Below are 17,603 nucleotides of genomic sequence, written 5' to 3'. Positions count from 1 at the left end.
GGCGTCAGGGGGCTATGTATGGGTAAGGTGGCGTCAGGGGGCTATGTATGGGTAAGGTGGCGTCAGGGGGCTATGTATGGGTAAGGTGGCGTCAGGGGGCTATGTATGGGTAAGGTGGCGTCAGGGGGCTATGTATGGGTAAGGTGGCGTCAGGGGGGCTATGTATGGGTAAGGTGGCGTCAGGGGGCTATGTATGGGTAAGGATGCATTAGAGGGGCTAAGGTGGCATTAGAGGGCTATGTATGGGTAAGAAGGCATCAGGGGGATATGTATGGGTAAGAAGGCATCAGGGGGATATGTATGGGTAAGAAGGCATCAGGGGGATATGTATGGGTAAGAAGGCATCAGGGGATATGTTGGGTAGAAGGCATCAGGGGGATATGTATGGGGTAAGAAGGCATAGGTGGGAGATGTCTGGGTAAGGTGGCATCAGGGCTATGGTATGGGTAAGGTGGCCATCAGGAGCTATGTAGGGTAAGGTGGCATCAGGGAGCTATGTATGGGTAAGGTGGCATCAGGGGGCTATGTATGGGTAAGGTGGCATCAGGGGGCTATGTATGGTTAAGGTGGCTCATGGTGGCTATGTATGGGTAAGGTGGCATCAAGGGGCTATGTATGGGTAAGGTGGCATCAGGGGGCTATGTATGGGTAAGGGTGGCATCAGGGGGCTATGTATGGGTAAGGGTGGCATCAGGGGCTATGTATGGGTAAGGTGGCATCAGGGGGCTATGTATGGGTAAGGTGGCATCAGGGGGCTTATGTATGGGTAAGGTGGCATCAGGGGGCTATGTATGGTAAGGTTGGCATCAGGGGGCTATGTATGGGTAAGGTGGCATCAGGGGGGCTATGTATGGGTATAGGTGCACATCAGGGGGCTATGTATGGGTAAGGTGCATCAGGGGGCTATGTAGGGTAAGGTGGCATCAGGGGGCTATGTACTGGGTAAGTTGGCATCCAGGGGCTATGTATGGGTAAGGTGGCATCAGGGGGCTATGTATGGGTAAGGTGGCATCAGGGGCTATGTATGGGTAAGGTGGCATCAGGGGGCTAATGTATGGGACGGTGGGCATAAGGTGGCATCAGGGGGGCTATGTATGGGTAACGGTGGCATCAGGGGGCTATAGGTAAGTGGATCAGGCGCTTTTGTATGGGTAAGGGCATCAGGGGGCTATGTATGGGTAAGGTGGCATCAGGGGGCTATGTATGGGTAAGGAGGGCATCAGGGGGCTATGTATGGGTAAGGTGGCAGTCAAGGGGGCTATGTATGGGTAAGGTGGCATCAGGGGGCTATGTATGGGTAAGGTGGCATCAGGGGGCTATGTATGGGTAAGGTGGCATCAGGGGGCTATGTATGGGTAAGGTGGCATCAGGGCATTAGAGGGTAAGGTGGCATCAGGGGGCTATGTATGGGTAAGAAGGCGTCAGGGGGATATGTATGGGTAAGGTGGCATTAGGGCTAAGGTGGCATTAGGGGGCTATGTATGGGTAAGGTGGCATCAGGGGGCTATGTATGGGTAAGGTGGCATCAGGGGGCTATGTATGGGTAAGGTGGCATCAGGGGGCTATGTATGGGTAAGGTGGCGTCAGGGGGCTATGTATGGGTAAGGTGGCGTCAGGGGGCTATGTATGGGTAAGGTGGCGTCAGGGGGCTATGTATGGGTAAGGTGGCGTCAGGGGGCTATGTATGGGTAAGGTGGCGTCAGGGGGCTATGTATGGGTAAGGTGGCGTCAGGGGGCTATGTATGGGTAAGGTGGCGTCAGGGGGCTATGTATGGGTAAGGTGGCGTCAGGGGGCTATGTATGGGTAAGGTGGCGTCAGGGGGCTATGTATGGGTAAGGTGGCGTCAGGGGGCTATGTATGGGTAAGGTGGCGTCAGCGGGCTATGTATGGGTAAGGTGGCGTCAGGGGGCTATGTATGGGTAAGGTGGCGTCAGGGGGCTATGTATGTGTAAGGTGGCGTCAGGGGGCTATGTATGGGTAAGGTGGCGTCAGGGGGCTATGTATGGGTAAGGTGGCGTCAGGGGGCTATGTATGGGTAAGGTGGCGTCAGGGGGCTATGTATGGGTAAGGATGCATTAGAGGGCTAAGGTGGCATTAGAGGGCTATGTATGGGTAAGGTGGCATTAGAGGGCTATGTATGGGTAAGAAGGCGTCAGGGGGCTATGTATGGGTAAGGATGCATTAGAGGGCTAAGGTGGCATTAGAGGGCTATGTATGGGTAAGAAGGCGTCAGGGGGATATGTATGGGTAAGGTGGCATTAGAGGGCTATGTATGGGTAAGAAGGCATCAGGGGGCTATGTATGGGTAAGAAGGCATCAGGGGGATATGTATGGGTAAGAAGGCATCAGGGGATATGTATGGGTAAGAAGGCATCAGGGGGATATGTATGGGTAAGGTGGCATCAGGGGGATATGTATGGGTAAGGTGGCATCAGGGGGCTATGTATGGGTAAGGTGGCATCAGGGGGCTATGTATGGGTAAGGTGGCGTCAGGGGGCTATGTATGGGTAAGGTGGCGTCAGGGGGCTATGTATGGGTAAGGTGGCGTCAGGGGGCTATGTATGGGTAAGGTGGCATCAGGGGGCTAAGGTGGCATTAGAGGGCTATGTATGGGTAAGGAGGCATTAGAGGGCTATGTATGGGTAAGAAGGCGTCAGGGGGCTATGTATGGGTAAGGATGCATTAGAGGGCTAAGGTGGCATTAGAGGGCTATGTATGGGTAAGAAGGCATCAGGGGGATATGTATGGGTAAGAAGGCATCAGGGGGATATGTATGGGTAAGGAGGCATCAGGGGATATGTATGGGTAAGAAGGCATCAGGGGGATATGTATGGGTAAGAAGGCATCAGGGGGATATGTATGGGTAAGAAGGCATCAGGGGATATGTATGGGTAAGGTGGCATCAGGGGGCTATGTATGGGTAAGGTGGCATCAGGGAGCTATGTATGGGTAAGGTGGCATCAGGGAGCTATGTATGGGTAAGGTGGCATCAGGGGGCTATGTATGGGTAAGGTGGCATCAGGGGGCTATGTATGGGTAATGGTGGCATCAGGGGGCTATGTATGGGTAAGGTGGCATCAGGGGGCTATGTATGGGTAAGGTGGCATCAGGGGGCTATGTATGGGTAAGGTGGCATCAGGGGGCTATGGTATGGGTAAGGTGCATCAGGGGGCTATGATAGGGTAAGGTGGCATCATGGGGCTATGTATGGGTAAGGTGGCATCAGGGGGCTATGTATGGGTAGGTGGCATCAGGGGGGGCTATGTATGGGTAAGGTGGCATCAGGGGGGCTATGTATGGGTAAGGTGGCATCAGGGGGCTATGTATGGGTAAGGTGGCATCAGGGGGCTATGTATGGGTAAGGTGGCATCAGGGGGCTATTGTATGGGTAAGGTGGCATCAGGGGGGCTATGTATGGGTAAGGTGGCATCAGGGGGCTATGTATGGGTAGGTGGCATCAGGGGCTATGTATGGGTAAGGTGGCATCAGGGGACTATGTATGGGTAAGGTGGCGTCAGGGACTATGTAGGGGTAAGGTGGCGTCAGGGGACTATGTATGGGTAGGTGGCGTCATGACTAGGTATGGGGTAAGTGTGGCTGCAGGGGCAATGTATGGGTAGGTGGCGTCGGGGCTAGGTATGGGTAAGGTGGCTGTCGGGGCTATGTATGGGTAAGGTGGCGTCAGGGGTGCTATGATGGGTAAGGTTGGCGTCAGTGGGCTATGCTATGTGGTAAGGTGGCGTCAGGGGCTATGTATGGGTAAGGGTGGCGTCAGGGGCTATGTATGGGTAAGGTGGCGTCAGGGGGCCTATGTATGGGTAAGGTGGCGTCAGGGGCTATGTATGGGTAAGGATGCATTAGAGGGCTAAGGTGGCATTAGAGGGCTATGTATGGGTACGAAGGCGTCAGGGGGGATATGTATGGGTAAGGATGCATTAGAGGCTAAGGTGGCCTTAGAGGGCTATGTATGGGTAAGGAGGCCATTAGAGGGCTATGTATGGGTAAGGAGGCACTTAGAGGGCTATGTATGGGTAAGAAGGCATCAGGGGGATATGGATGGGTAAGAAGGCATCAGGGGGGATATGTATGGGTAAGAAGGCATCAGGGGGCTATGTATGGGTAAGGTGGCGTCAGGGGGCTATGTATGGGTAACGGTGGCGTCAGGGGGCTATGTATGGGTAAGGTGGCGTCAGGGGGCTATGTATGGGTAAGGTGGCGTCAGGGGGCTATGTATGGGTAAGGTGGCATCAGGGGGCTATGTATGGGGTAAGGTGGCGTCAGGGGGCTATGTATGGGTAAGGATGCATTAGAGGGCTAAGGTGGCATTAGAGGGCTATGTATGGGTAAGGTGGCGTCAGGGGGATATGTATGGGTAAGGATGCATTAGGGCTAAGGTGGCATTAGGGGCTATGTATGGGTAAGGAGGCATTAGAGGGCTATGTATGGGTAAGAAGGCATTAGAGGGCTATGTATGGGTAAGAAGGCATCAGGGGGATATGTATGGGTAAGAAGGCATCAGGGGGATATGTATGGGTAAGAAGGCATCAGGGGGATATGTATGGGTAAGAAGGCATCAGGGGGATATGTATGGGTAAGAAGTCCATCAGGGGTATGGATGGGTACGAGGTGCATCAGGGGGCTATGTATGGTATAAGGTGGCATCAGGGGATATGTATGGGTTAAGGTGGCATCAGGGAGCTATGTATGGGTAAGGTGACATCAGGGGCTATGTATGGGTAAGGTGGCAATCAGGGGCTATGTATGGGTAAGGTGGCATCAGGGGGCTATGTATGGGTAAGGTCGGCATCAGGGGGATATGTATGGTAAGGTGGCATCAGGGGACTATGTATGGGTAAGGTGGCATCAGGGGGACTATGTATGGGTAAGGTGGCATCAGGGGACTATGTATGGGTAAGGTGGCATCAGGGGACTATGTATGGGTAAGGTGGCATCAGGGAGCTATGTATGGGTAAGGTGGCATCAGGGGGATATGTATGGGTAAGGTGGCATCAGGGGGCTATGTATGGGTAAGGTGGCATCAGGGGGCTATGTATGGGTAAGGTGGCATTCAGGGGGCTATGTATGGGTAAGGTGGCATTAGGGGGCTATGTATGGGTAAGGAGGCATTAGGGGGCTATGTATGGGTAAGGAGGCATTAGGGGGCTATGTATGGGTAAGGTGGCATCAGGGGGCTATGTATGGGTAAGGTGGCATCAGGGGGCTATGTATGGGTAAGGTGGCATCAGGGGGCTATGTATGGGTAAGGTGGCATCAGGGGCTATGTATGGGTAAGGTGGCATCAGGGAGCTATGTATGGGTAAGGTGGCATCAGGGAGCTATGTATGGGTAAGGTGGCAGCGGGGCTATGTATGGGTAAGGTGGCATCAGGGGGCTATGTATGGGTAAGGTGGCATCAGGGGGATATGTATGGGTAAGGTGGCATTAGGGGGATATGTATGGGTAAGGAGGCATCAGGGGGCTATGTATGGGTAAGGAGGCATTAGAGGGCGATGTATGGGTAAGGAGGCATCAGGGGGATATGTATGGGTAAGGAGGCATTAGAGGGCTATGTATGGGTAAGGAGGCATTAGAGGGCTATGTATGGGTAAGGTGGCATCAGAGGGATATGTATGGGTAAGGAGGCATTAGAGGGCTACGGTGGCATTAGAGGGCTATGTATGGGTTTGCCAGCCAGAGGGGTTGGCGGTGGATCCACATGTATTGCGGCGTTACCCAGGTCCAATTTAATCTGCACCAGTTTATTCTCGATTTGTCCTCTTTTTGAATATACTCCTGCATATTAGACTGCTTATGTAGATGGCTACTTAAACACCATGGCGTCATTCTCTGTAGTTGGAGGTATGTGTGCGTTTTACATGTTCCTAAAACAGGCCCCTGCCCTGAACTGAGGTCATGCTCAGAATAGATTTTTTATTGTTGTTCTGGTGTCATAGACACATCTTGTGGGGGTTGATCAGCAGTGTTTCTAAGCATGTGATATGATGGGACATAGCACCACGTCCTTGGTGAGGACGCAATTTGGCGCTTCATGTGAAGCGCGGCGGGTTTTTACGACATTTTGTTTCAAGTGTCATCAAATCTCAATTTAGTGCCTCTTTATGCCTTGTTTTCAGGGACATTACCTTTGCTGAATGGGGTGTTGTTCAAGTGAAGTGTGGATTATGATGATGTGGGTTTGGGTTAACGGCAGTAGCATTCTGCTCTCTTTAGTTATGTTTCATACTGATGTTGTGAGTTTTATTTGATAAAAAAACGATTTAATATAATGTGCCCTTATTTTACCAGGTAAGTTGACTGAACATTCTCATTTACAGCAATGATCTGGGGAATAGTTACATGGGAGAGAAGGGGGGGGAATGAATGAGCCAATTGGAAGCTTGGGATGATTAGGTGGCCATGATAGAATGAGGGCCAGATTGTAAATTTAGCCAGGACACTGGGGTTAACCCCCCCCCCCCTACTCTTAACAATAAGTGCCATGGGAATATTTAGTGAAGACAGGGTCAGGACACTGGGGTTAACCCCCCCCCCCCTACTCTTAACAATAAGTGCCATGGGAATATTTAGTGAAGACAGGGTCAGGACACTGGGGTTAACCCCCACCTACTCTTAACAATAAGTGCCATGGGAATATTTAGTGAAGACAGTCAGGACACTGGGGTTAACCCCCCCCCCCCTACTCTTAACAATAAGTGCCATGGGAATATTTAGTGAAGACAGGGTCAGGACACTGGGGTTAACCCCCCCCCTACTCTTAACAATAAGTGCCATGGGAATATTTAGTGAAGACAGTCAGGACACTGGGGTTAACCCCCCCCCTACTCTTAACAATAAGTGCCATGGGAATATTTAGTGAAGACAGTCAGGACACTGGGGTTAACCCCCCCCCCCCCCTACTCTTAACAATAAGTGCCATGGGAATATTTAGTGAAGACAGAGTCAGGACACCCGTTTAATATTCCATTCAATAGACTGATCCCTACTCAGTGCAATGTCTCGGTCACTGTCTTGGGGCATTGATCTTTTTTAGACCAAGGTAAGAGTGCCTCCTACTGGCCCTCCAACATCCAATTGTGCAAGTTCTCCCACTTAAAAAGATGAGAGAGGCCTGTAATTTTCATCATAGGTACACTTCAACTATGACAGACAAAATTAGAAAAAAAATCCAGAAAATCACATTGTAGGATTTTTAATTGATTTATTTGCAAATTATGGTGGAAAACTTTTGTTATTGACAATACTTATTTTGCAAATAAATAAATAAAAAATCCTACAATGTGATTTTCTGGATTTTTTTTCTCATTTTGTCTGTCATAGTTGAAGTGTACCTATGATGAAAATTACAGGCCTCATCTTTTTAAGTGGAATAACTTGCACAATTGGTGGCTGACTAAATACTTTTTTGCCCCACTAACTAATTAACTAGGAAGTCGGGGCACCAAGGAAAAATATTCAGATTACAAAGTTATAATTTCCTAAAATAACTTTTCAGATATTTTATCTGATCAATTAGTCTTCGAATTAATGAATTATTTACTTTACCTCACGTTAGTCTCATTCCAAATGTCGTAAATTGTTGGTTATCTGCACGAACCCAGTCTTCACCATAAGTCATCCATACATCAATTGTCTTATCATTTATTTATTACTAAGTACTTCACAGAAATGCATAAACAGACAAAGAAGGTAAATGTAATGATAGGAAAATGCGCCCTAATGGGCTAAACCAGCAGACAAAAAGGGGAAGTGGGGGGGAAAAAAGGGGAAGTGGGGGTCGACTAAGAAAACACTACAAAGTGATAACTATAACAATTGAAATGCTAATCCTTTACACATGAACGCTCACTCATTCGGGAACAATTGCAATGAATATTTATATTTACGGTCAGTGTGTCGTCTTGATCGCTGGTGAAAAGTTTATTTCGTTGAATTGTCCGTCTCTCTCCCTCTCTCTGTCTTGTTTAGAGGGGATAGTTCAAAGTGACATTCGTTATAGAGTGGATGTTTCGGCAGTTGTCGTTCTTCGCGTTCAATGATACTGAATTCCTAGATGGAGACTAGTAATTACTATCAAAGACTTGTTCTCATTCTGTCGGTATCGATAGTCTAAGAGTTTAACCACGTGGTATGGTTAAAAGATTCAGTAATGGTCTACAACCTTTGTACTCCCGTGATTGAGAGAAACATGATCTGCTGATAATTTGTCAAAGTTGGGTTTTATTCGGAATGGCAGAAAAGGGCTGTCCCAGGATGTCTGACCCTATCTGGGCTCAGGGGCGGTCCTATGATTTTAGTTTAAATCAAAAGGGAATTGTATTTTTCTTCATTAAACAGTCCACAATCATATGACACCATTATTCAAACAGTATCATCCTCACTCATTCATCTTATACAAAAATGAGATGTGAACCTCATCTGAGGCTATTATATGAACAGCGTTATGGTAATGTGGCCACACTGTCTCCCATGAGCTTCCCAAGTTGTGACAAACGGACCAGTTCGTAGCTGGATTCTTCACCAATCTTTTATACTTTCTCCAGGACATGAAATTTGTTCGTACCTCAAGTTCTGTGAGGTGGAAGGATTTCCTTTGTTCTCCATGAAATACGACTCTAACTGTGTCCATGAGGTCTTCTCAGGAATTTACAACCTCTGACCACAGCAGCCTAGTTGAAGGAGGCAAGGGGGAGGCAGGGAGAGGGGGATGGAGTTGCTATACCCAAAGAGGCCAGCGTCGATATAATGGAAACCTTCCCTGTCCTTTCACTCACTGGTAGTCATGAAGGAAAGGTGATGAGGAGAGGAAGCGATTTTAAGTATTTAGACTGTCCAAGAGGTTATACCTGACAGCTTACATGTAGAAGAGACAACAGTTTTTTTTTCTTCATACAGACCTGTTTCTTTTGTTACAGAAATGAGCAGGTCTGAATCAACTGTCCTGACCTGTAGTTCTTTACTGTTCCACTGGGTTTTTAGAGGAGGCTGAGGAACTGGAACTGTTGGCTTCTGTAAACACTGCCAACCCAAGCTGAAAAGAACTCTGCTTGTACAGTCCATCCCCATCACTTTGACGCTCTGCTTCCAAACTCCTGATCCTTCAAGACAGCAGCCCAGCAGAGGATAGCAGGGGGGTGTGGGTGTCATGACCGTACCCAGGCTTGGTGTCCTGTTTGAGGGTGCCCCCCCCACACTGCAGCTGAGCCTGCCTGGAGCTCCCGTCCCTGTAGTGTGGGCCTCCGTGGCCCACTGACATGACACTATGGCCTGCCGGACAGTTTGACTTGGGTTTCATGGCCGCCAGACCTGGGTTGAAATGGTATTTATTTTCTTTTGAATACTTTAGCTGCGCTCAATTGAACTTGTCTTGGGCAATAGAACCAATGGAATAGCCCCTGCACATCCGACACACTCCAGGCCAGGTTCAATCAAACGCTCAATGTATTTGAATGGAAACTAATGCTATTTAAACCCAGGGCCTGTTGGCCACAACTCAAAATCACCAGTGCCATGTAGCGAGTGCTGCATTCGGGGAGGGTGTGAGGGCAGAAGGAATGGAGGGAAGGGGTTGGGTGGGTGTGCATCCTTGGTGGGTGACACAATGAGACTGGACCGGAATGTCTGGAATGCCTGGCTCGTGGCGGTGTAGTGCAGCGTGGGTGGGTAGGAAGGTGGTTGGCGGGAACCTCTCAGTCTCACCCTGGAGGTATCACTTTACAGCGCTTCGTGACATTCTCTACTGCACCAGCTTGTGTGTGTTGCTTTGTGAAAAGTGCTAATTGCTGTGTGATCAAAAGGTCAGCTCCAATATGTCATGTTATTCCTCCCCCTTAGATCAACACTACTCATTTGGCCTTTCTCTTCTAATGGTTGTCTGTACCTGTTTATTGTGGCATGAGAAGTGACTTGTTGTTTTGACGTGTTCTAATGATGAGTTTTCTCTCTTATGGAAAGGACTTTGCTTTTAGAGCTCTGCTGAAACAGTCAGACTATGGTAACACAGCTATGAGGTTATACCTTCAAAGTATTTCAGTAAAAAGCTTGCGTTGATATTATGGCTCATGAACCTGATTTGCATACAATGAGTGAAGGTGTGTTGACACGGAACATGCTTTATAATTGTAGAGACGGGTCATTTCCCTAAGGCTTGGTGTGTTTTAACACCATCATAGTTTTGGATGTTTTTGACGATCCCTTATCACTATGGACATCTTCTGGCTCAAGTCCCTGTGGATCCTATGGATGAAGTAAGTTTTCTATGAACACGTTCAACACACAGCATCTCTCACAGAATTATTTTTGTGTGGACGTTTGTCTGATCACCTAGATTAGAATGCTGGTCCTCTGGTGGTGGTTCCCACCTAGCTAGCCACTTGGTGGACTGTCCTCTGGTGGTGGATCCCACCTAGCTAGCCACTTGGTGGACTGTCCTCTGGTGGTGGATCCCACCTAGCTAGCCACTTGGTGGACTGTCCTCTGGTGGTGGATCCCACCTAGCTAGCCACTTGGTGGACTGTCCTCTGGTGGTGGATCCCACCTAGCTAGCCACTTGGTGGACTGTCCTCTGGTGGTGGATCCCACCTAGCTAGCCACTTGGTGGACTGTCCTCTGGTGGTGGATCCCACCTAGCTAGCCACTTGGTGGACTGTCCTCTGGTGGTGGATCCCACCTAGCTAGCCACTTGGTGGACTGTCCTCTAGTGGTGGATCCCACCTAGCTAGCCACTTGGTGGACTGTCCTCTGATCTCCCACACTCTCAAATGACTGCTTAATTGAGTTATTTCTCTCCCATCTCTGTCTCTCTGTCGCTCAGTACAAGTTACTCATTAAACTGCCTCGGAGACCATATACTCATACAACTCATCATTTTTACATACACTACCGTTCAAAGGTTTGGGGTCACTTAGAAATGTCCTTGTTTTTGAAAGAAAAGTACTTTTTTTGTCCATTTAAAACATCAAATTGATCAGAAATACAGTGTAAACATTTTTAATGTTGTAAATGACTATTGTAGCTGGAAGCGGCAGATTTTTTAAATGGAATATCTACATAGGCGTACAGAGGCCCATTATCAGCAACCATCACTGTGTTCCAATGGCACGTTGTGTTAATTAATCAGAGTTTCTCATTTTAAAAGGCTAATTGATCATTAGAAAACCCTTTTGCAATTATGTTAGCACAGGTGAAAACTGTTCTGATTTTATAGAAGCAATTCAACTGGCCGCCTTTACACTATAGTATCTGGCGCATCAGCATTTGTGGCTCAAAATGGCCAGAAACAAGACTTACTTACTTGGGAACTCGTCAGTCTATTCTTGTTCTGAGAAATGAAGGCTATTCCATGCGAGAAACTGAAGATATTGTACAACGCTGTGTACTACTCCCTTCACAGAACAGCAAAAGAGGAGTGGGAGGCACCGGTGCACAACTGAGCAAGAGGACAAGTACATTAGTGTCTTGTTTGAGAAGGAACTTTGCCTAGAAGGCCAGCATCCTGGAGTCGCCTCTTCAATGTTGATGTTGAGACCGGTGTTTTGCGGGTACTATTTAATGAAGCTGCCAGTTGAGCTTTTCTATCATAAACAAGGACATTTCTAAGTGACTGCAAACATTTGGAGTGTAATCTCAATGTAGTCATTTTATTTTTACTCCGTTATGCACTGATTAATGCATCAATAAAATATAATTTTGAACATAATTCACCATGTTGGTATTTAAAAAAAATCGATATTGTCTGATTTATGTTCTTCAGTTAAACCATTTACAGTCTTAAAGCTGTTTTGTTTCTTTTGCCTGTCGTTTCCTCCATCTGCCTTTCCCAGTTTCTTTGACAACATAAGTCGGATCATCTCTCCCAGATACATTCCCACTGAGGCGGACGTCCTGCGGGTGAGAGTGCGAACCTCCGGAATCATCGAGACTCAGTTTCCAGTCAATCACATGGTTTTCAGGTAAGGAATGGTTTTCACTGGCTCATGTGAGAATTGCCTTGTCTAAACCAGTCCATAATTAATCTACCCATGAATCTTGTTCAATACATTCATCGTGCTTTCTAAATGTTATTTTGCATATGTTCTTTATAACAAATGTACACCTTTGTCTTACTTCAGAGTATAACTAACAACTCTGTTATAATGACGCCATATGTCATAAGACAATGACACCCATTGATACCTTGAGAAAATATTCTGTGTGATCATACATTCTCAGTTCAGTGTCATAGTGTTATATCTGTGGGTGGTGTTGTGAATGGGTTTGTGGTATGGCTGTTTAGAGCTGTGTCTGTGTCATACTGACAACACTACATGATTACAGGCGAGGGGGTGATATTTCAAAAATAATTCTGCTTGCCAACTTCCTCTGGTGATCGTCATCTTATGGTTCCTTGAGTATGACCATTTTCAAATGAGCATTATGAATGTCCATAGTGCTTCATCTCAAACCAATAGAATATTCTGTATTGACTCATTCTAGTAAACTGTTGTAGTATCAAGACGATGTCCCCTCTTCGCCTCACGTATGTGTATAAAATGCCTCTGTAAGTCTGGTGTTTCAGCTGTGTGTGATTGTAAAAATGGCTTCAGACAAGTTGTCACAGTTTTTCTGTCTTCTTGGTCTCCTGATGCGCAGAGAGGAGAACTGTGCAGGAAGATTGTCAGTGAATCACTATCACGTCATAAGAGAATGTCATGTATTCTAGTTCTAACCGATGGGAACCACTTTTCCAACATGCAGTACTGTTTTCCAGAGGCTTGAATTCATAACTACAAGCGTACCCAGACGTGCTCCACCCCAGTGTGACTACAAAAATGACCGTTGGGCATGACGTGACTATTCCTAGAAAAATAAAAGGATCACTCGGATGTCTACCGTGATTTTAATATGTACTACAGGGGCAAACAGAAATTAAGACATTTGGCTTGTCAGACACCTTCCTCAGAGCCATGAATTAATCTTTGTTCTTTTTTGCCTTTTGCCTTTTGCCTTGCCACTTTGTTCCCACAATGTGATGGCATGGACAAATGGCACAAAATTGCATAAATGGATGAAGGCAGCTAAGAAAATTAAGGAATTTTTGTACTCTATTGGTAATATTCTAGTTTATATGATGCTAATAGAGTTTTAGTTTTGTGTTTCTATGGAACCATGTATTTCTTTTTACTTTTCCAAACCCCCCTCGGTTTAATTTCTTCAATAATGAAATGTATGCGTTTTAAATCAAATCCCCTTACATCTGCATGACTTTTCTTGAAATCTCCATGCAATATCAATGCCTCTAACTTCCCAGTCAAATGTTTTTATTCAATTGGTCTTATTGAATGATGAATGTGGCCAAATGTTTCGCATGTGAATAATAGCCAGGGGATGCCAAACTACGTGGGCAGTGAAGGTGGAGTTTGCCATTGTAATGAGTACTGTAGAGCCGAGGGTGAAAAATTATTCCCCGCTTGCAAAATGAGTGTGCCCATTGAAAAACAATTTCACAAAAACGTGGGGATGCATTTGTGCAGCTCAAGTTCCATCTATGAACTTGAGTGGTTCCATTTCACCACCTCTATCCTTCAGCTTTATAGCAAACCAAGAGCAGGGCTTCTGTTTGACTGAAAAACAAACGTATGTTTTAGTGTAGTAAACAGTTGAGTATGCCTTCTGATTTTCAGAATCATTTGTTGGACTTTTCCCAAAGTGTCTTGGTACACAAAAGGAGCATGCTGATCTCCAGGGTGGGAAGGGGTTGGGTTATAAACCAGCCCTGCTGATTTCCCTACTCTCTGGGCTCTAATGTCCCATGGTGGCCCCATCTGGCCCTTCTCACGACTTAGCGAGGGGTCCCTGAGGAGTGCTAGCAGACACCCCCTCACAGCTGCAAGGGAGGCGGCATACTGAGGAATGAATCAGACCTATGAGATATTGATGTCCCTCGCTCATGCGCTCGCTCTCTCTGCACTTCTGAGAGAGAAGGAATAGCAAGAGGTTTCCTCCTAATGGCCACTAAAACCCCTCCACACCCCTTCTCTCCTTGCTGATTCTCCTTGCTGATTCTCCTTGCTGATTCTCCTTGTACTGATTCTCCTTGTACTGATTCTCCTTGTACTGTGCTCCAGCCTTCTGAACACGTCATGTCATCATGCTTCAGCTCCACTCTTGTGTATTCCACGTAGAACCATGATCAATGACACTACCAGGTATTAGACGTAGATACAGTTGGTTGTGAAACAGAACTTCAGCAACATTAAATGTCAACTTTTATTTTTTTCTCATCACGACAAGCAAAACTTTTATGAATGTGTATCAGAGACCCAGTCATGTAGCAGTCTTGTAATGGTTCCAAAAATACTCTACCTCAATGACTTATCTCAGGGATTGTAATTAGCTAACTCCTCTCTGTGTTGTGTGTTTGTTCATTGTATGACATGACACCTATGGAAGAGTTGTATGCCGTATGGGACCAGGCTTTGTGCCGTATGGGACCAGGCTGTGTGCCGTATGGGACCAGGCTGTGTGCCGTATGGGACCAGGCTGTGTGCCGTATGGGACCAGGCTGTGTGCCGTACGGGACCAGGCTGTGTGCCGTACGGGACCAGGCTGTGTGCCGTACGGGACCAGGCTGTGTGCCGTACGGGACCAGGCTGTGTGCCGTACGGGACCAGGCTGTGTGCCGTACGGGACCAGGCTGTGTGCCGTACGGGACCAGGCTGTGTGCCGTACGGGACCAGGCTGTGTGCCGTACGGGACCAGGCCGTCTTTGCGCTGCCCGGTTTTAAAACAAAATGTGACCCCAGAGACACGACGTAAGTTTATCTGACGAGGGTAGTGTAATCACACTCCTGGCGACCGTCAGATGCAGGTTGGTTACTATCACAATGACCTGTGCCACCAAGACCCTGAGCTTCACAGGGATTCAACATGGAATACTACTTTTCCAGTTCGAGAGTTTAAATGTTTTACCCAGAATGCTCTACTCCTACTCTGTGCTTTAGACAATCCTCAGTTGTTGGTTACAGCACGTACTATAAGGGACCAGACTGCTACTATCTTGTTGTTCATCCCTAGAGACTGGAGTACAGTAGGCCTATTCCTGTGCTCCAGTGTTTGCTGGTGTCGCTGGGTGTAATATACTCTGAACAAAAAATCACAGAAATGTTCCATATCCACAAAAAGCTTCTTTCTCATTGAGTGCACATATTTGTTTACATCTCTGTTAGTGAGCGTTTCTCCTTTGCCAAAAGAATCCATCCACCTGACAGGTGTGGCATATCAAGAAGCTGATTAAACAGAATAATCATTACACAGGTCCACCTTGCTGTGCTGGGGACAATAAAAGGCCACTTTAAAATGTACGGTTTTGTCTCAATTCAATGCCACAGATGTCTCAACGTTTGAGGAAGGGTGCAATTGGCATGCTCACTGCAGGAATTTCCACCCAGAGCTGTTGTCAGATAATTCAATGTTCATTTCTCTTCCATAAGCTGCCTCCAACATCATTTTAGATCATTTGGCAGTACGTCCAGCCAGCCTCACAACCGCAGACCAAATGTATGGCGTCATGTGGGCGAGCGGTTTGCTGATGTCATCGATGTAAATAGTGCCCTATGGTGGTCGTGTGTTTATGGTATGGGCAGACGTAAGCTACGGATAAGAACACAATTGCATTTTATTGATGGCAATTTGAATGTACAGAGATACTGTGACGAGATCCTGATATTGTCTTGCCATAACTCCACCTCATGTTTCGGCATGATAATGCACAGCCCCATGTCACAAGCATCTGTACACAATTCCTGGAAGATGAGAAATGTCCCAGTTCTTCCTTGGCCTGCATACTCACCAGACATGTCATCCATTGAGCATGTTTGGGATGCTTTGGATTGACGTGTACGGCAGCGTCTTCCAGAATCCCATTGATTTTGGAAATCATTTCCCTTTTGCCTGACACCTTGTGTGGACAGAAGGACAAATCAATGAAATGTGGAAGTTGGAAACATTTGTGATGTTATGTTTATTTTTCCAGTCAATTATGTTCAACATTCTGAACTATTTTCATGCATTTGAATGGCTCTCTAAGTTATTTTGATCACATTTCAAGATGACACAGGATATAATTAGTGAAATTGAAGTTCTGTTAACAACGACATACGAACAACGACAACGAAATAGGGTGCAGGCCAGGCAGCAGGCTGTTAGCCAGCCTGACAGCATAGTGGAGTCTTTCATTAGCACAGTCAGTGTAGTCAGCTCAGCTATCACCATTGAGACCGTGTCTGTGCCTCGACCTAGGTTGGGCAAAACTAAACATGGCGGTGTTCTCCTTAGCAATCTCACTAGGATTAAGACCACCTCCATTCCTGTCATTACTGAAAGAGATCATGATACCTCACATCTCAAAATAGGGCTACTTAATGTTAGATCCCTTACTTCAAAGGCAATTATAGTCAATGAACTAATCACTGATCATAATCTTGATGTGATTGGCCTGACTGAAACATGGCTTAAGCCTGATGAATTTACTGTTTTAAATGAGGCCTCACCTCCTGGCTACACTAGTGACCATATCCCCCGTGCATCCCGCAAAGGCGGAGGTGTTGCTAACATTTACGATAGCAAATTTCAATTTACAAAAAAAAAAATGACATTTCCGTCTTTTGAGCTTCTAGTCATGAAATCTATGCAGCTTACTCAATCACTTTTTATAGCTACTGTTTACAGGCCTCCTGGGCCATATACAGCGTTTCTCACTGAGTTCCCTGAATTCCTATCGGACCTTGTAGTCATAGCAGATAATATTCTAATCTTTGGTGACTTTAATATTCACATGGAAAAGTCCACAGACTCACTCCAAAAGGCTTTCGGAGCCATCATCGACTCAGTGGGTTTTGTCCAACATGTCTCTGGACCCACTCACTGTCACAGTCATACGCTGGACCTAGTTTTGTCCCATGGAATAAATGTGGTGGATCTTAATGTTTTTCCTCATAATCCTGGACTATCGGACCACCATTTTATTACGTTTGCAATTGCAACAAATAATCTGCTTAGACCCCAACCAAGGAACATCAAAGTCGTGCTATAAATTCACAGACAACACAAAGATTCCTTGATGCCCTTCCAGACTCCCTCTGCCTACCCAAGGACGCCAGAGGACAAAAATCAGTTAACCACCTAAATTGGAACGGAAATGGCGCCACACCAAACTGGAAGTCTTCCGACTAGCTTGGAAGGACGGTACCATGCAGTACCGTAGAGCCCTTACTGCTGCTCGATCATCCTATTTTTCTAACTTAATTGAGGAAAATAAGAACAATCCGAAATTCCTTTTTAATACTGTCGCAAAGCTAACTAAAAAGCAGCATTCCCCAAGAGAGGATGACTTTCACTTTAGCAGTGATAAATTCATGAACTTCTTTGAGGAAAAGATTATGATTATTAGAAAGCAAATTACGGACTCCTCTTTAAACCTGCGTATTCCTCCAAACCTCAGTTGTCCTGAGTCTGCACAACTCTGCCAGGACCTAGGATCAAGAGACGCTCAAGTGTTTTAGTACTATATCTCTTGACACAATGATGAAAATAATCATGGCCTCTA

The 17,603-nt window shown here is 46.5% G+C and overlaps 1 protein-coding gene across 5 annotated transcripts in view; it reads left to right on the top strand.

Annotated features, from left to right (window-relative positions):
- The window catches only part of LOC109881876 (guanine nucleotide-binding protein G(o) subunit alpha), a 43,762-nt gene that overhangs the window by 12,431 nt on the left and 13,728 nt on the right, over positions 1 to 17,603 (top strand). For all 5 annotated transcript variants that reach the window (XM_031813796.1, XM_031813797.1, XM_031813795.1 and 2 more), the window contains one exon: positions 11,842 to 11,970. In XM_031813796.1, the coding sequence (XP_031669656.1) occupies positions 11,842 to 11,970 (129 nt within the window). The remainder of the gene's footprint in view (positions 1 to 11,841; positions 11,971 to 17,603) is intronic.

Source organism: Oncorhynchus kisutch, unplaced genomic scaffold, assembly GCF_002021735.2.
Source record: "Oncorhynchus kisutch isolate 150728-3 unplaced genomic scaffold, Okis_V2 Okis06b-Okis10b_hom, whole genome shotgun sequence".
In the NCBI taxonomy this organism is placed as follows: Eukaryota; Metazoa; Chordata; class Actinopteri; order Salmoniformes; family Salmonidae; genus Oncorhynchus; species Oncorhynchus kisutch.
The sequence above is the reverse complement of the archived record's forward strand: the minus strand, read 5'-3'. Positions and strand labels throughout refer to the sequence as shown.